Here is a 13,759-nt window from a genome sequence, read left to right as displayed (position 1 = left end):
AGAGAGAGAGAGAGAGAGAGGAAAAAAGAGAGAGAGAAAAAAAAAACATTTCAAGGACAACACTGTCTGTCGTGCACATGTCTCCACTGAAACACTGTGTCCATGGCTCCGTTGTTGTTCTCTGAAGACACAGACTGAATGGAAACTCCATGCAGTTTTATCTCCTAAACTGTGACTTCCTGAGAGACATTGCATTTTTAACACCAACGGCAGCTGGCAGGCAGGCCATTTACATGCACTATAAGTTACAGTTGCTGGCCATTTAATAGCCTCTGAAAAAAAAAAGTTCCTTCCTGTTCCAGTAAACACACTGGGTGACTCCCTCTTGCAAAATCTAACATATACTGCTTGTCTTCACAGGGTGAAAAATACCACTGAAAAGGAAGGAAGGAATTGCTGTAGATGTATTTGGCGGCACCACGTCTTTATTCATCTGTGTATTTATGTTATGATAAAACTGCAAACTCTGCAGAATTTTTGACACCACACCCACTGATGACCTCTGTGTCCACACCATTCAGCATAGTTAACTCTGAAACAACGTCAGAAATCTTAGTGATTCACCGTCCACGGCCGTTCCATTTTTGACACATTTGCAGCTCCCCCTTGCTTGCACTGGTGTTGAGCTTTGCATGAAAATGCCTGAACCTTCAGACCGGAGTCTTGACTGACACTTGGGAATGCATTAACTAGATTCTTCAAGTTGCCTTGCAAATAGTCTTATAAATGACATTTGCTGCAGTGTTTGTGATGGCTGTACATCTTATTTCACATCTGGACGTTTCCAGCTTTGGGGTGTGGTCTACTGTAGATAAGGCCAAAGGATTCATCATGCATCATCACACTGATGCTATTCTTTCTCATCTCATCCGCATTAATTAACAGTGAATTAATTTTGTGTGTGGGAGGGTGTGCACGTGTGAGTGAGTGTGTGTGTGTGTGTGAGTGTGTGGGTGTGTGTGTGTGTGTGTATGTGTGGGTGGGTGTGTGCGTGTGTGGGTGAGAGAGAGAGAGAGAGAGAAAGTGAGAGAGCGGGAGAAAAAGAGGGAGAGATAAAGACAGAGACTGCATGTGTGTCTCCTCACTTGGCTCGTTAACATTGGTGAAGATTTAGCTTATGGCATGTGCAGGAGCCCAACATTAGCACTTTCCAGAGCTGATATTCCAGAGAGGAGTTAAGAGAGACAGCGAGAGAGGGAGAAAAAAAACCCAGCTCTGTCACATCCACTGCAGTACACCTCCAGTCAGCTCTGGTGATGGGCCTTTGAACAGAGCTGCATGCTTGATCCAAAAGAACTGAGGGAACGTCAGACGTCTCTTCACACACGATGACCTGGGACGCCCAGAAGCTGTCATGATGTCATAATTGTTGTTGACGTACACGGTAAGGTGATCATGCTGTTCTAAAAATAACATCAGAGGTGATGGGCTTTTATCACAAGCTGCCATTTGAGGCTTGCTGTTGAATTTTTAATTTCTTGTGCACAACAAATGTAAATATGCTCCACAAATCCGCATTAAAGGGATGAGCAAATGTTCCCAATATGCCCAACTCCTGGAGGACTTCAGATACTACAAACCACTAATACATCTTATCAACAACAAACACATTTGACACCAACTTCCCAACTTTCCTTTCCCTTCCTAATCCAAGCGATGAAATCTGAGATAAAGGAGAAGTTGTCTGGCTCGCTGTTTGTGGAGAGCTGCCGGAGGAGTCTACACCCATAACAGGCATCGCCATTCCAGACATAGCAGCAGATGTAGCATACTTTCCATCCAGCAGTTAAAAGCTGTAACTAATTGACCCCAGTGCTGCACATATGGACGCACATAAAAAAGCAGCCAGCTGACTGACGGGGAAACCCACAAGGGCTGTGGGCGTTACGCCGAGAGTGGAGGCCAGGGGGGGTGTAATAGGTGTCATGTGTTCATTAGCCTCCACTGCCTGGAACACGTGTCCATATTTCCTGGTATCCTGATACAGAGGTGTTGGAGAGGGTGTTCCTCTTTTAACTCTACAATAGAGAGGTGTCTGCAGCAGGGAGAAACCTACATGGGCAGCTTTACCTATTTTGTTATTCAACAAACCACAGTTTGCATGTGAAAGTTTGCATGTTAAACCCATTTGGACGATTACTTCAAATAGTGAATGCTCAAGAGGAGTGCAGATATTGACAGCAATATATTTGATGGGAGATTTGATATGATCATCCATTTTGGGTGCTTCCCCTGAAAGAATAATTCAAACAGGAGTGGACGAAAAAGCAAAAACCCACCAAAAATGCCTTCATTCAGACATACTGTACGGCTACAGAGCATATCGGAGCCGGGCTGATATCTGCAGTCTGATAGCTTCTGAAGTGGAGGATCCCCTTGTTGTCCCCCTCTCTGTCAGGGAGAACAGACTCAAGAGCCCCCACCCCCTACTGGCTCCCACAGACGCTGTCTCAACAGAGACCCCAGCATGTGCCAGAGTACACGCACTCAGACCTCCTCTAGCCATCCGAGAAGCTGCGTCTGGCCACAGTTTGAGAGAAAAACCACCAGCATTAAAAGGGGGGTGGGGGGGGGGTGATGGAAAAAAGATATGCTCGTGCTGTTTGAACGTTTTTTCAAGAGAGAAGAAAATAATAAATAAAAAAAATCAACATCTTTACATTTATGTTGTAAAGCTGTCACAAGTGCGCACAGGCTTTATTTTCCTGCTCTGACGTGTGTTCGCCCAGCTTGTGATCTTGAAAAACAGTGCGGTGCTATTCTTGGCAGTTCAGCGGAGGTGTCTGAAAGAGGCGAGGGAAGTGGGAATGTGTGTGAGTGGGAATGTGTGTGTGTGTGAGAGAGCGAGAGAGAGAGAGGGAGCAAGAGAGAGGGAGTGAGAGAGAGAGAGAGGGAGCGAGAGAGTATGTGCGTCAGTCTGATGTGTGTGCTCTCATCAGACTCCCCACACACTGCCAGGCATGATGGGTCATTCACACTCTCCACTCCTCCCTCGCTTCCTGTGAAGAGAAAGAAGCTTTGCGTCAATCAGCTCCCTTTCAGTCACGATTTAGGCGTCTCTCCAGAGGCAAGCTGTCTTATGATCATACAGCCTTGGTAACAGCAGCTTATACCTTCAGCTTTCATCAGGGGGGCTCTTGCATGAGCTTAAACAGGCAGATTTCATGAGTGGTTATGTGACAAGAACTTTCAGCTTGTTTTTTCTTCTTTTTTTGTCAACAATGTTCTTCCTGCAAGCAGTACAAACAGTTTTACACCCTTCTTTTCTCTTATAGAGAGACATCACAGGTTTCAATGGTGTTGCACTTCCCCAAATACCCACAGCTTTTAAGAAGAAACAATACGGTGTCTGTAGTGGAAAACCAAAAGATACAGTCCAAGGCAAAATTAAGCACATCCAAATAATTTATTACAAAAACATCTTCTTTTAAAAAGGGGTACAGAAATCATACATGGAATGATTAAGGAAATTGGTGGATTAAAATGTCACAGTTCTGACAAACCTATATAATCATAAGGATCCCTTTTCAAAAACAGATCAAGAACGCAGTGCAGGCACATTCAATAATGACAATATCACCCCCCCATCTTTCCATCCATTGTAATCCCTTCACAAACCTAAACTAACTCATTATCCAAACCATTTCTGAGGCACCCCAACAAACCCTGAGAAAACCATGCCACCTTGATTACATCTTTTCACTTTTACTAAGAATTACTATCATCCCCCAAAGTGCATTTATAACCAACCTCAAAACTAAAAATGTATAGTGCACAATCAGTGTTCTAAAAAAAGATTTGCATTAAAAAAAAATCTTACATCTAACTGTAAAAGTAACACAATATGTGCATCAATAAAACATTGTTTAATAGGTCCCTCTGAAAAAAAAAACCTTACACCTTAATGCAACTAAAAATCTATGCAATAATCTATAATAATCCAGTAACAGGTGGACTTAAATGTCACCTGTGTATTCTGAAACATGACAATCAAAACAATGGCTCAGTTCGAGTCTCTGATCCAGATGACCCTCTGTGCACTTAAACCACATTCATTCATATCCTGTGCTTCATTCATAACTCGGTCATTTCTCACTGTCATCTTCTTCTCCTCTAGGAGGCACCAGTGAGCTTCAGTGTCCAGGCCCAAGAGCAAGGCATCTCAGATGGGGAGAGCTGAGGCAAGTACACCCTCAGACCTCCAGCTGCCACCGGCTCCCATTTCAGCTCCTTGTAGCCCAACAGCGCCACCTGGGGCACAGGGAAAGAAACGACATGAAGTGAAATCTATGACCTCACCTGATGTGGTATGCTCACGAGGAACCTGCGATCTACGCACACAATAGGCAATTGAGAAACATGAGGGAGGAGTAACTCATATCATAGCCTTGGTGCACTTCACCTCCCCCACCACCACCACACAGCTGTGGTCTAAACATGGCCAGAAAAGATTAGTAGCTTTTGTGTTGAACATTCCAAACCACTCCATCGCTTTACGGAGATGTACTGAGCTTGAAGTAGCAATGCATCTTCAAACAGAAACAAGCCTTGGTGAGTGGGGCATTTGCCACTGTAGGTGGGGTTTTGTAGGTGAGAAGGAAAGAAGTCAGCCTTATTTGTCTAAGCTCTCATTTAACTACCAAACTTGAGATGAGCTTTCTGTAAACAGTAGACTGGTCATGCAGGATCCACCGGGCTACATTTTATAAGGACGTCAGAGTTCAATCTTATCTTATTTCACTAAATAGTGAAGATATAAAAGGCAAGGCTTCTTTCAGTGCTGCACATTGAACCTGACACTAGTTGAGAGGAAACAATGGACATTGTCATGATGAACAACATAAATGTTATACCACTAATAAAAACATAAATGGTTCCATCACTAACATCATATCATACTGCTGTATTACAAACACTTTCTAAGAGCCTCTTATACGCATACATCATAATTCAAAACTTAGGGAATCTCATGCATCACCAAACATGTTGCTTAAGTGCATTCACATGCACCATTTACAGAAGCACAGAAGTGTAGTCTAAAGGTGTATGCATACACAACACAATAAATAATTCGAATCAATTAGAAAAAAATCTGTGACTGATATTCTGATCACAAACCAAACACAAAAAGGTTTTGGTTACAGTGTGTGTCCTGCAATCAAATCGGTTGAAGGCTTCAAGGAATTTCCCCTCTCTGTTGTGAGAATAGGTAGCTCATTGTGCAGTGTCTCACCTGAGTCTGACCTTCAGTGACCTTAGGTGCACCAAGAATGATAGATCCATCAGTGGGCCAGGACAGGGTGATTGCATAGATAGCTTTCTCCTGCGGTTTGGCAGTGTACCTGCATATAAATTCAGAAAAACACGAGAAGCATATTAGTCATGAAGATAATGTGTAGTTACATGGATATACCATAATAGCACAGATAAGGTCTTAAGTTTGTGTAAGGGGACTACACTTTTTAAACCAGAGTTATTTATCAGTTTAGACTGCCATTGCCACGCATATATGAACTATACATCTGAAATGCCTACTGTTAACTGTTGAGCAATCTAAACAACCTTAGAATCTTTTACAGCTCTTCCAGATTTATGTCTGTACATGAGGTTTGAAGAGACTATTTTTCTTTACTTAAATCTGCAGCTCAGTTCGGTTTCAGTTTCACAAAAGGCTGTCAATATACAGTATGAGCACAAGAGCCAATGCAATTATTGGCTCGGATTGTTTATGGCAAAAACTGAGTCACTATATATGTTTCATAGCCAGGGGGGTACTCCAAGAATGTAAACTAGTGACAAGCTAAGCTCAAAGTAAGTGGTAACCTTCAAGAGCCCCTTGGCTTCATTTCCCCTGCAAAACAAACCCATAGGACTCTATTAGGAGGTGTACCACTTACTCTGCATTAACTTAGCCAGGCTTGTAATTAATCTTCTTGGAATACTGACTGTGTATGAACACCAGAGGTTGTTTTTTACAGCTGACACCAATTTTAATATTTGGTTTAATTTTAATATTTAGATTCAGATTTTAAACCAGCACTACAAAGTGTAAGTTGGGATGAAAGGGTTGGTAAGTGTATCTGAGTCTCTGACCAGACGCCACAGGTCACTGTGTCATTCTGGGCCCTCCATGCAGTGGTGCTGTAGATGGCCTCCCCATTAACTTTGAGCCACTGGCCCATCTGTCTCAGACGCTCCTCAAAGATGGGGGCGATGCGTCCGTCATGGGTGGGCCCCACATTGATCAGCAAATTCCCACCACAAGACACAGTCTCCACCAGTGTCTGTAACACAGAGCAGTACATAAAGCTGTCAAGTAATTTCTATCCCCTGGCATTTCCCATTTTAATTATAAAAGGGCCATCCATTTCATAACCTGTCAAGTGACTCTCTAAGCTAGTTAGACCAACCCAGGATTGTTATAACATAGGAGTCCAAAACTGCAAAGACTGGACTATTTCACTGATATAAGCTTCAAACTGTGTTTGGTCATGCATTAAATGATATGCCTTAATTTATGGATACACAATGTACATGTAAGACTGATCAGAATGCTGATCAAGAACTGACTTTGGTTGAGTAGAAGAGTTAAACTAAATCTACTCATCTTGTGTTCTATGTACAACCATGAATCACAAATCATGGTCATACACAGAACACAAGATAAGTTTGATTCAGTTTAACTCTTCTACCCAATGATTAGGTTCTTGTTATGTCTGTGTGAGTCTGTGTTATCAGACAAGGAGAGGGGAATATGTCTACTAGAATGTCTGTAGGGTCACCGTACCACATTTCAAGTGCATTTCAAGATAAATGTTTTGCTATTATCTTGTCGGATTTGCACGATCATGTTCTGGTAATATATGCTTTGTCATGACCTGGTGGAATACTCAAGACCTGAGAAAGGCCATAGGCCTAAACATTGTTTTTTATTAAACTATTGGCGTATGAGCTGCTAGAGTGCGCGGTCTCATTCTGTTCAGAATATGAGGGATACTCAAATTCAAAACCATTCCTTGTATAGATAGAGATGTAAGATGCTAGAGTGGCACTGAGCTACTTTCTTATGAATTGTCTCTCTCCAGTGCACAGCTATATAAATCTGCATTCTTCATTGACTAGGTCTCCTACACTTTATTATACAAATAAATAATTCACGTCCCAGACAGCCCAAACAAATGCGATGGGAGTATACTATTTTTTTCCCCAAGTCAAGCACATAATCCTAACACCATCATTACAAAATGTCTCTCTCATACTGCTCACCTTTATGATGTCCCCGGTGGAGAGGTAGTCCTGAAGCACTGCCTCTCTGCGGTAGCCCCATGACTTCTGGTCAATGGTCATGCAGTTCTCCCATTTGCGCTTGAGCAGGTGCCCAGGGTTGTAGCGGTCGGCGCAGGTGTAGAAGCCTCCGTGTTTGCAGATGGTGCCGTATCCCCATCGGTCATTGGTCACAACGGTGTCCTTCACTGGGCTGAAAAAAACAACCGCGGTCACATGAAAGAGTTTCCAATCAGTCAGTTGAAAAAGAATAATACTCTCCTGCCAAAGAAATCATCTTCCCCAAAAGTGCCTCTATACAATATTCATATTAAAGTAATGCTATCAGAGGGGATGACTTAAGGTAGGGTGCCAGCAACCTTTTTTTCTGAGCTTTTAGTCATCTTTCAGGAAGAGCCAAGTTGTTTTAATGCAACAGTACTTTCAAACCACTGATGACCACTCAGATGTAAATCCACTGGGATGACAGGCTTATAAATAGACAACACAAAGGCGGACAGCTTTGTTTTATGTCTGTGTACTCTGCTTTTCTTTGCTTTGGGAACTGGTATTTCATGGTACATCCCAAAGTATAAGTATAAGTATAAGTATATATACTCTTTTGATCCTGTGAGGGAAATTTGGTCTCTGGTCAGCATGTTCCTACTTTCTACAGAAAAACAGAACTGAAAAAGTGCAACCCACACCATCACCCAGTCTACCTGTCGTTGTAGAGCCACGCAAGAAAGCTAGTGCTGTTCCAGTAATAGTCTGGAGCATTTCCATCCCCGTCAGACCACAGGATCTCAGGCTTGAACTTGGTGACCAAGTCATAGAGCTCAGGCAGGGATTTGGTGGTGGGGAAGTAGTTGGTCTTGTAGCTGTTGGCTTTATCCTGATTGAAGAGTGGGTGGAACCACTCAAAAAGGGAGTGGTACAGGCCCAGGTGCAGGCTGGTGTGATCTCGTAGGGCCGTGGACAGCTCATCTACCAGGTCCCGCCGTGGTCCCACGTCCACTGCGTTCCAGTTCCATGAATTCTTTGAGCCCCATAATGTAAAGCCTAAAGAGGTGATACAATAATAAAGGTCATAATGATAATGCTGAACATATTTCTCTAACAGGCCTAGATTTTATTTATAAAGGGGAGTTATATGCCTCTTTGGTGCTCTGATAACATAAGTTTCAAAATTTAGATAAAATTGATAAAACAAAATTGTTTATTTAGGATTTTCTTGAAGAGACCATGCACAGGTCCTATCCAGTCCATTATGTGGTGCACCATATCCATGAGTAGCCTGACCATTTCAGATTAACTAGTTGTACAGATCTGTTGAGTCTGAAAGAGTAACTTCACCCCTAGCGCTGAGCCTCTCCTCCCATAGCATAATGTTTTTTTTTTATTATTCAGGTCATGTACTGTTGATACATAATAACTCCCAATCAGGTGACTATGCCAACATCGACCATGGAGGACTTTAAACAAGCGGTGTTGAGTTATTTTTAACTCCTATAATGGTATGTTTTATCTGTTTTATCCCCATTATTAGTTTGCAGCTCAGACAAACACATCTAGTGTGCATTCTCTTCCATTATGGGCATAAATCCTGCATGGATTTTCAATATGAGCTGCAAGTAAAGAGTCTACAGATGCAGAGAGCATGGAAGGTCCCAAAGTCCAAATCTGATTTAGTTAATTAAATAAACATGTACAAATGCTGTTTTTATTCATTGTAAGAAAAATGGTCTCTCACCTTCGTGGTGCTTTGTAGTAAGAACGATGTATTTAGCTCCCGATGAAGCAAATATGTCCACCCACTGTTTGGCATTGAAAAACTCTGCTGTAAACATGGGTCCAAAATCACCATACGTGAAGCCAGGAGGATAGTTCTTATTCATGAAGTTAACGTAGTGTGGAACTTTCGTGCCCTGCCAATACCACCTGCAAATCGTTCAATGTTAATGTTATGTTTCCAACTTAATAGTCTGAAAAGCTGCATCAAAATTAAAAGGTGTATTAGACTATGTTGATAATCACTTACCAAAACCATTCACTCCCAAAACTTGGGACAGAGAATACTCCCCAGTGTATGAAAATGCCAACCTTGGCTTCATCATACCATCCTGGAATCGGTCGAGAGTCTATGGATTCCCAGGTGGGCTCGTATCTGCACGTGCAGTAAGTGACCATAAACAACAATATAACAAAACCAACTCTATGAACGACGGCCATCCTACCTACAAACGTCCAAATGAGGTACTAGGCCTACTACAAGAGCGTTCTTGTAGGCAATAAGGAAACAAATGTCATATGACTTTACTATCATATGATGCCAAACCACTACGGAATGAAGAAAGGGAAGAGGGTTGTTCTGAAAAATAATGTATTTTCATGCGTTTTGAAGAAATTTAGTCTGCGTCCATATCTGTTCAGCTTGTCCTGATGCTGAACCCCTCCAAAAAATCTTATTCGAATGTTTCGAAAAGTTGGAAACAAAATTTCTACTCTACTCAAAAGAAGGTTATTTTGTAACCGGTTTGTTTTGCTCCATTCGCGCTTCCGGGTTTTGTTTCCCCTAGTCTCATTGGCGGAGAGAGGGCGAGAAGTCGGTGCATCAACTTCAACCAATCCGCACAGATAGGCTAATTTCTGATGGGCGCCAAACTCCATAGAGATTTATTAAACGAATGTAAAAATACACTAAACACATTGAGATTGAACATGGCGTAATGATGCATGAAACACGATAGCCAACTGTTGTTCAATTACTTTTATTTTAAAACTGACGCTGGATTGAAGATGTCACACCCGGTTTGCCTGGCGGTGCAAGGCTGCAAGCAGAGCTGTTGCTGTGTGACAAGGGGAGATACATGTGTACTGTTTAATAGACTGATCTGAATACAAAAATGTTTTTTTTTTTTTAACTAGCACTGAGTTTGATACATTGCACACATGCAGGGATACATTGATTGCCACTGTCACATTTCTGCTGCAGAGTTTGACAACGTATGTTGAAACGCTATATCTGTCTTAAGATCACTGTGATATTATTGTTGCATTTAGCCTACCTAATTCATTTGATCATTTTTAGGACATCGATGTTGTCGTTGAGAATTCTAAGAAAGTAGGTTCCACCACAATCCTATCCAATTTTAAGTGTTTTTACCGTTGTCATGTTCGGTCACCATTGTTTTGGCTTGTTGTGACAGGCGGGGATTGTAGCACTTCTGGCTGTAGCAGAACATGCAGGAGAGTTTGAGAAAATCATGGAGCTGTCCCAGAGGTAATTTGACGTAGGCCTACGCAGCTGACAAAACATAATCCTCTTCTGGAGACCGCATAAGCACATCTATCACACATAGATGAGATAAAAATGGTGGGAAATAAGCATTTAAACGGTTGACAGGTTTTCTGGCTTCATCCTGCCCTGCCTTGGAGTCCATCCCGTCCAGGCAGTGGATGAGACACAGCAGAGGGGGGCTGTCCTTGAGGTAAGACCCTCTTGCGCATGCATGCATCTCTAGTGTCTAATACACACACATTTGTAATCACATTCTCTGTGCTGTGCAGGATCTTAATGCAGCTCTGCCCCAGATTGAGAAATACAAAGACAACCTTGTGGCTATTGGAGAGGTGAGAATGTTGATGTGGTATTGCAATCATAATGTCCATATGTTCAGGAGGTGCATTGTCATTACAAATATTATGATGAATTGTAAAGTGTGCAGACATAGTATAGCACATAGACAAGACAAAGAAATCGAACCTTACCTCTATGACATGGACTCACTTCAAATGTGATTTACATTTGCTGTGACAGGCGAAATCTGTTATCTGCCCACAGGTAGGACTGGATTTCACTCCGAGGTTTGTAAGCTCTGATGACGGAAAGGATCAGCAAAGACAGGTGCTTATTCGTCAGGTGGAGATTGCCAAACGACTGGGCCTTCCCCTGTAAGTCTGCTAAAGTTATGTTTAGGATACTCCTCAGGTCAGTCAGCAGATGCTTCTGTAGACACAAAAGTGTATACATGCACAATACAGGAGTTTTTGTTTGCTTTGTTGTCGTATGTTTGGTATTTGTGTATGTATGTATTTTACTGCATCTATGTTTGTATTTACAGTATGTATGTGTGTGTTTATGTATGTATCAGCATGACATTTAGACTTTATTTTTTACTTATGCCCAGTAGTATTGTATTGTGCTTCATTCTCTTGTATAACAGCAACTTTACATTATGTCATGCTCTTCACAGAAATGTCCATTCAAGATCTGCTGGCCGCCCCACAATCCAACTTCTAAAAGAGCAAGGTCAATGACAATTCATCTTGCACATTTAACATAATTCAGTTTCACTAGCTGAGTTATTACAAAGAATGTCATTTCTTTTATTCACAGGAGCAGAGAATGTTTTGCTTCATGCATTTGATGGAAAGCCATCAGTTGCAATGGAGGGTGTAAAGGCTGGTTATTTCTTTTCCATACCTCCTTCCATCATAAGAAGTGAACAGGTAATCACAGCTTCATCTTTTCCCTTTTAGAGAATGTGCTTAAACAATAGCCTTCAGTTCTTCAATGTATGTTTGTCTCAGAATTCAGATTTACATTGTGTCTGATCATTGATAATGTGCTGTTTTGCTACATTTATAAGTAGTTTTCCACCATGAAGACGGTTTGAATATCCAAAGGTGATTGAGTCTAATGATGAACAAAAGGTCTAAAGATGATGAGACGGCTATTTTCAACACTGTGATTTAATTAGGGAACCAGAACTCATTATATTTTTTATATGTATTAGAATCATATTACCCTACTAAAGTAACTTTATTGTGACAGTGTTTTCAAGTAGAAAACCCACTGTTCAGATTGAACAAAATAACACATTAACCTGGCATTTCCAGGTCCTTATTGGAATCATTGGTCATTGTGTTTTTATTTCAGATTATTTTGAAATTAAATGTTTGGATCAACCACACCATACATTCATTTGACCAAATATGTGTTACATGCATGGTGTGGTTGATTCTGTATGTATGTATGTTTGTATTTATTGATGACTGTAATAATTGTCTTTTTTCCACTAAGAAGCAAAAACTAGTGAAACAGCTACCATTAGAGAACATGTGCTTGGAGACAGATTCTCCTGCCCTGGGCCCAGAGAAGCAGGTAGAGTACAGTATAAGTAGTCACTCAACAATCATCCCACTAGTCCTGTTGAAGATGTAAACCTTATACTTGTTATGCCTGTGACACTAAAGTATGTAGTTTTGATATAAAACCTGGCTCCCTACTTAACTTCACTCTGACGACCAGATAAAAATCGATGCATTCAATTAATATTGCAGCATTCTTGCGTCTTGGCTAATGCAATAGCCTACATGAAGTGATCTATTGTGTCTGCTCCGCAGGTGAGAAATGAACCAAAGAACATCTCCATATGTGCAGAGTACATCGCCAAGATCAAAGGTGTTCCTTTGGAGAGGGTGATGGAGGTGACTACGCAGAATGCTCTTCGTCTCTTTCCCAGACTGAAGACATTCTTGACCATATGAATGATTAGCTTCACATCACTGAACGTTTGAACCATGTCCTCAAAGTGTTCCAATGGTTCTGCTGGCTGCTTGATGGTTATCAGTGGTAAAGCGACATGCCTTACATTCTTTTTTTATTCAGGGCTTGTAAAATGTTATCAACTATATTGATGGTCTTAAAGAGAAAAAAAAAACAAAGTGCATATAATGCCCAAGTTTATTTGGAAACAGCATGTTTTTGCCATGCTCTCAGAATCATCGCAGAAGCTATTTAATTTCAACCAAAACACATAATGCACATATTGGTAAACCACATATTGGTAAATATATACCTTGGGTCATATCCATAATTTACATTTATGGTGATATAAAACCAAAATAAGTTTCCCCACCATCAGCGCTTGACCTTGGTCAATTAACAGATTAGAAAAAGATTCAGAAGGTATCACTTTTCCAGTGGTCTGGTTAATTTTCACAAACCCATTTCAACAAACCCTGTGGACCTATCAAAGCCATACAGTTGAGACCCCGGCACTTTCACCATTTGACATTCTCAGCTGTCTGATACATATTGCATACTTTGTTGGGAATACTGGATACATTCAAAAGCTGCAGTAAATAATGTACATACTATATGCACAGTTATTTATACACCACATTACCACCAGATTTGTGAATGGTAATTTTCGAATAAATGTGTTGAACAATGCTTACTGACTGGTTTTGTTATTACATTCACCATTTGGGAATACAGCAATACCAATGCAATAGGCTACATAACCTATAGCCTAGAAGTGTGAAGGGCATGAGAACATGTCAGGGTCTCCCTCTAGCGGCGAGTCTTTTTATAGAAACGTCAAACCTAAAAGGCCATTTAGACTATACGAACATTAACCAAAAGTATTATGCTTAAGATGAGTCCCTTAAATGTCTGTGATAAGTACAATCTTAATTGCTTTATTTC

The 13,759-nt window shown here is 41.2% G+C and overlaps 2 protein-coding genes across 4 annotated transcripts; one reads left to right on the top strand and one right to left on the bottom strand.

Annotated features, from left to right (window-relative positions):
- Positions 1 to 3,387: 3,387 nt before the first annotated feature.
- Positions 3,388 to 9,800, bottom strand: fuca2 (alpha-L-fucosidase 2). The gene is made up of 7 exons (XM_042072595.1): positions 9,305 to 9,800; positions 9,017 to 9,204; positions 7,986 to 8,325; positions 7,267 to 7,477; positions 6,094 to 6,284; positions 5,234 to 5,342; positions 3,388 to 4,251 (listed from the first exon to the last, which is right to left on the bottom strand). Exons 1-7 carry the CDS (start codon positions 9,493 to 9,495, stop codon positions 4,114 to 4,116), a joined length of 1,368 nt encoding a protein of 455 aa, XP_041928529.1. The 5' UTR covers positions 9,496 to 9,800; the 3' UTR covers positions 3,388 to 4,113.
- Positions 8,751 to 13,504, top strand: LOC121693271 (putative deoxyribonuclease TATDN3). Of its 3 annotated transcripts, none has more exons than XM_042072602.1 (10): positions 8,751 to 8,780; positions 10,355 to 10,387; positions 10,473 to 10,546; positions 10,670 to 10,754; positions 10,834 to 10,896; positions 11,108 to 11,217; positions 11,520 to 11,575; positions 11,663 to 11,775; positions 12,350 to 12,430; positions 12,673 to 13,504. In XM_042072602.1, exons 1-10 carry the CDS (start codon positions 8,778 to 8,780, stop codon positions 12,814 to 12,816), a joined length of 762 nt encoding a protein of 253 aa, XP_041928536.1. In that variant the 5' UTR covers positions 8,751 to 8,777; the 3' UTR covers positions 12,817 to 13,504. The 3 variants fall into 3 exon arrangements, with proteins under 3 accessions (XP_041928536.1, XP_041928535.1, XP_041928534.1); XM_042072601.1 differs by lacking the exon at positions 8,751 to 8,780 and adding an exon at positions 9,956 to 10,269 and having other exon boundaries at positions 12,353 to 12,430; XM_042072600.1 differs by lacking the exon at positions 8,751 to 8,780 and adding an exon at positions 9,956 to 10,269.
- The last annotated feature ends 255 nt before the right edge of the window (positions 13,505 to 13,759 follow it).

This window comes from Alosa sapidissima, chromosome 19 (assembly GCF_018492685.1).
Source record: "Alosa sapidissima isolate fAloSap1 chromosome 19, fAloSap1.pri, whole genome shotgun sequence".
Classification (NCBI taxonomy): domain Eukaryota; kingdom Metazoa; phylum Chordata; class Actinopteri; order Clupeiformes; family Clupeidae; genus Alosa; species Alosa sapidissima.
Note: the sequence above shows the minus strand (reverse complement) of the source record. Positions and strands in the feature narration are given on the sequence as shown.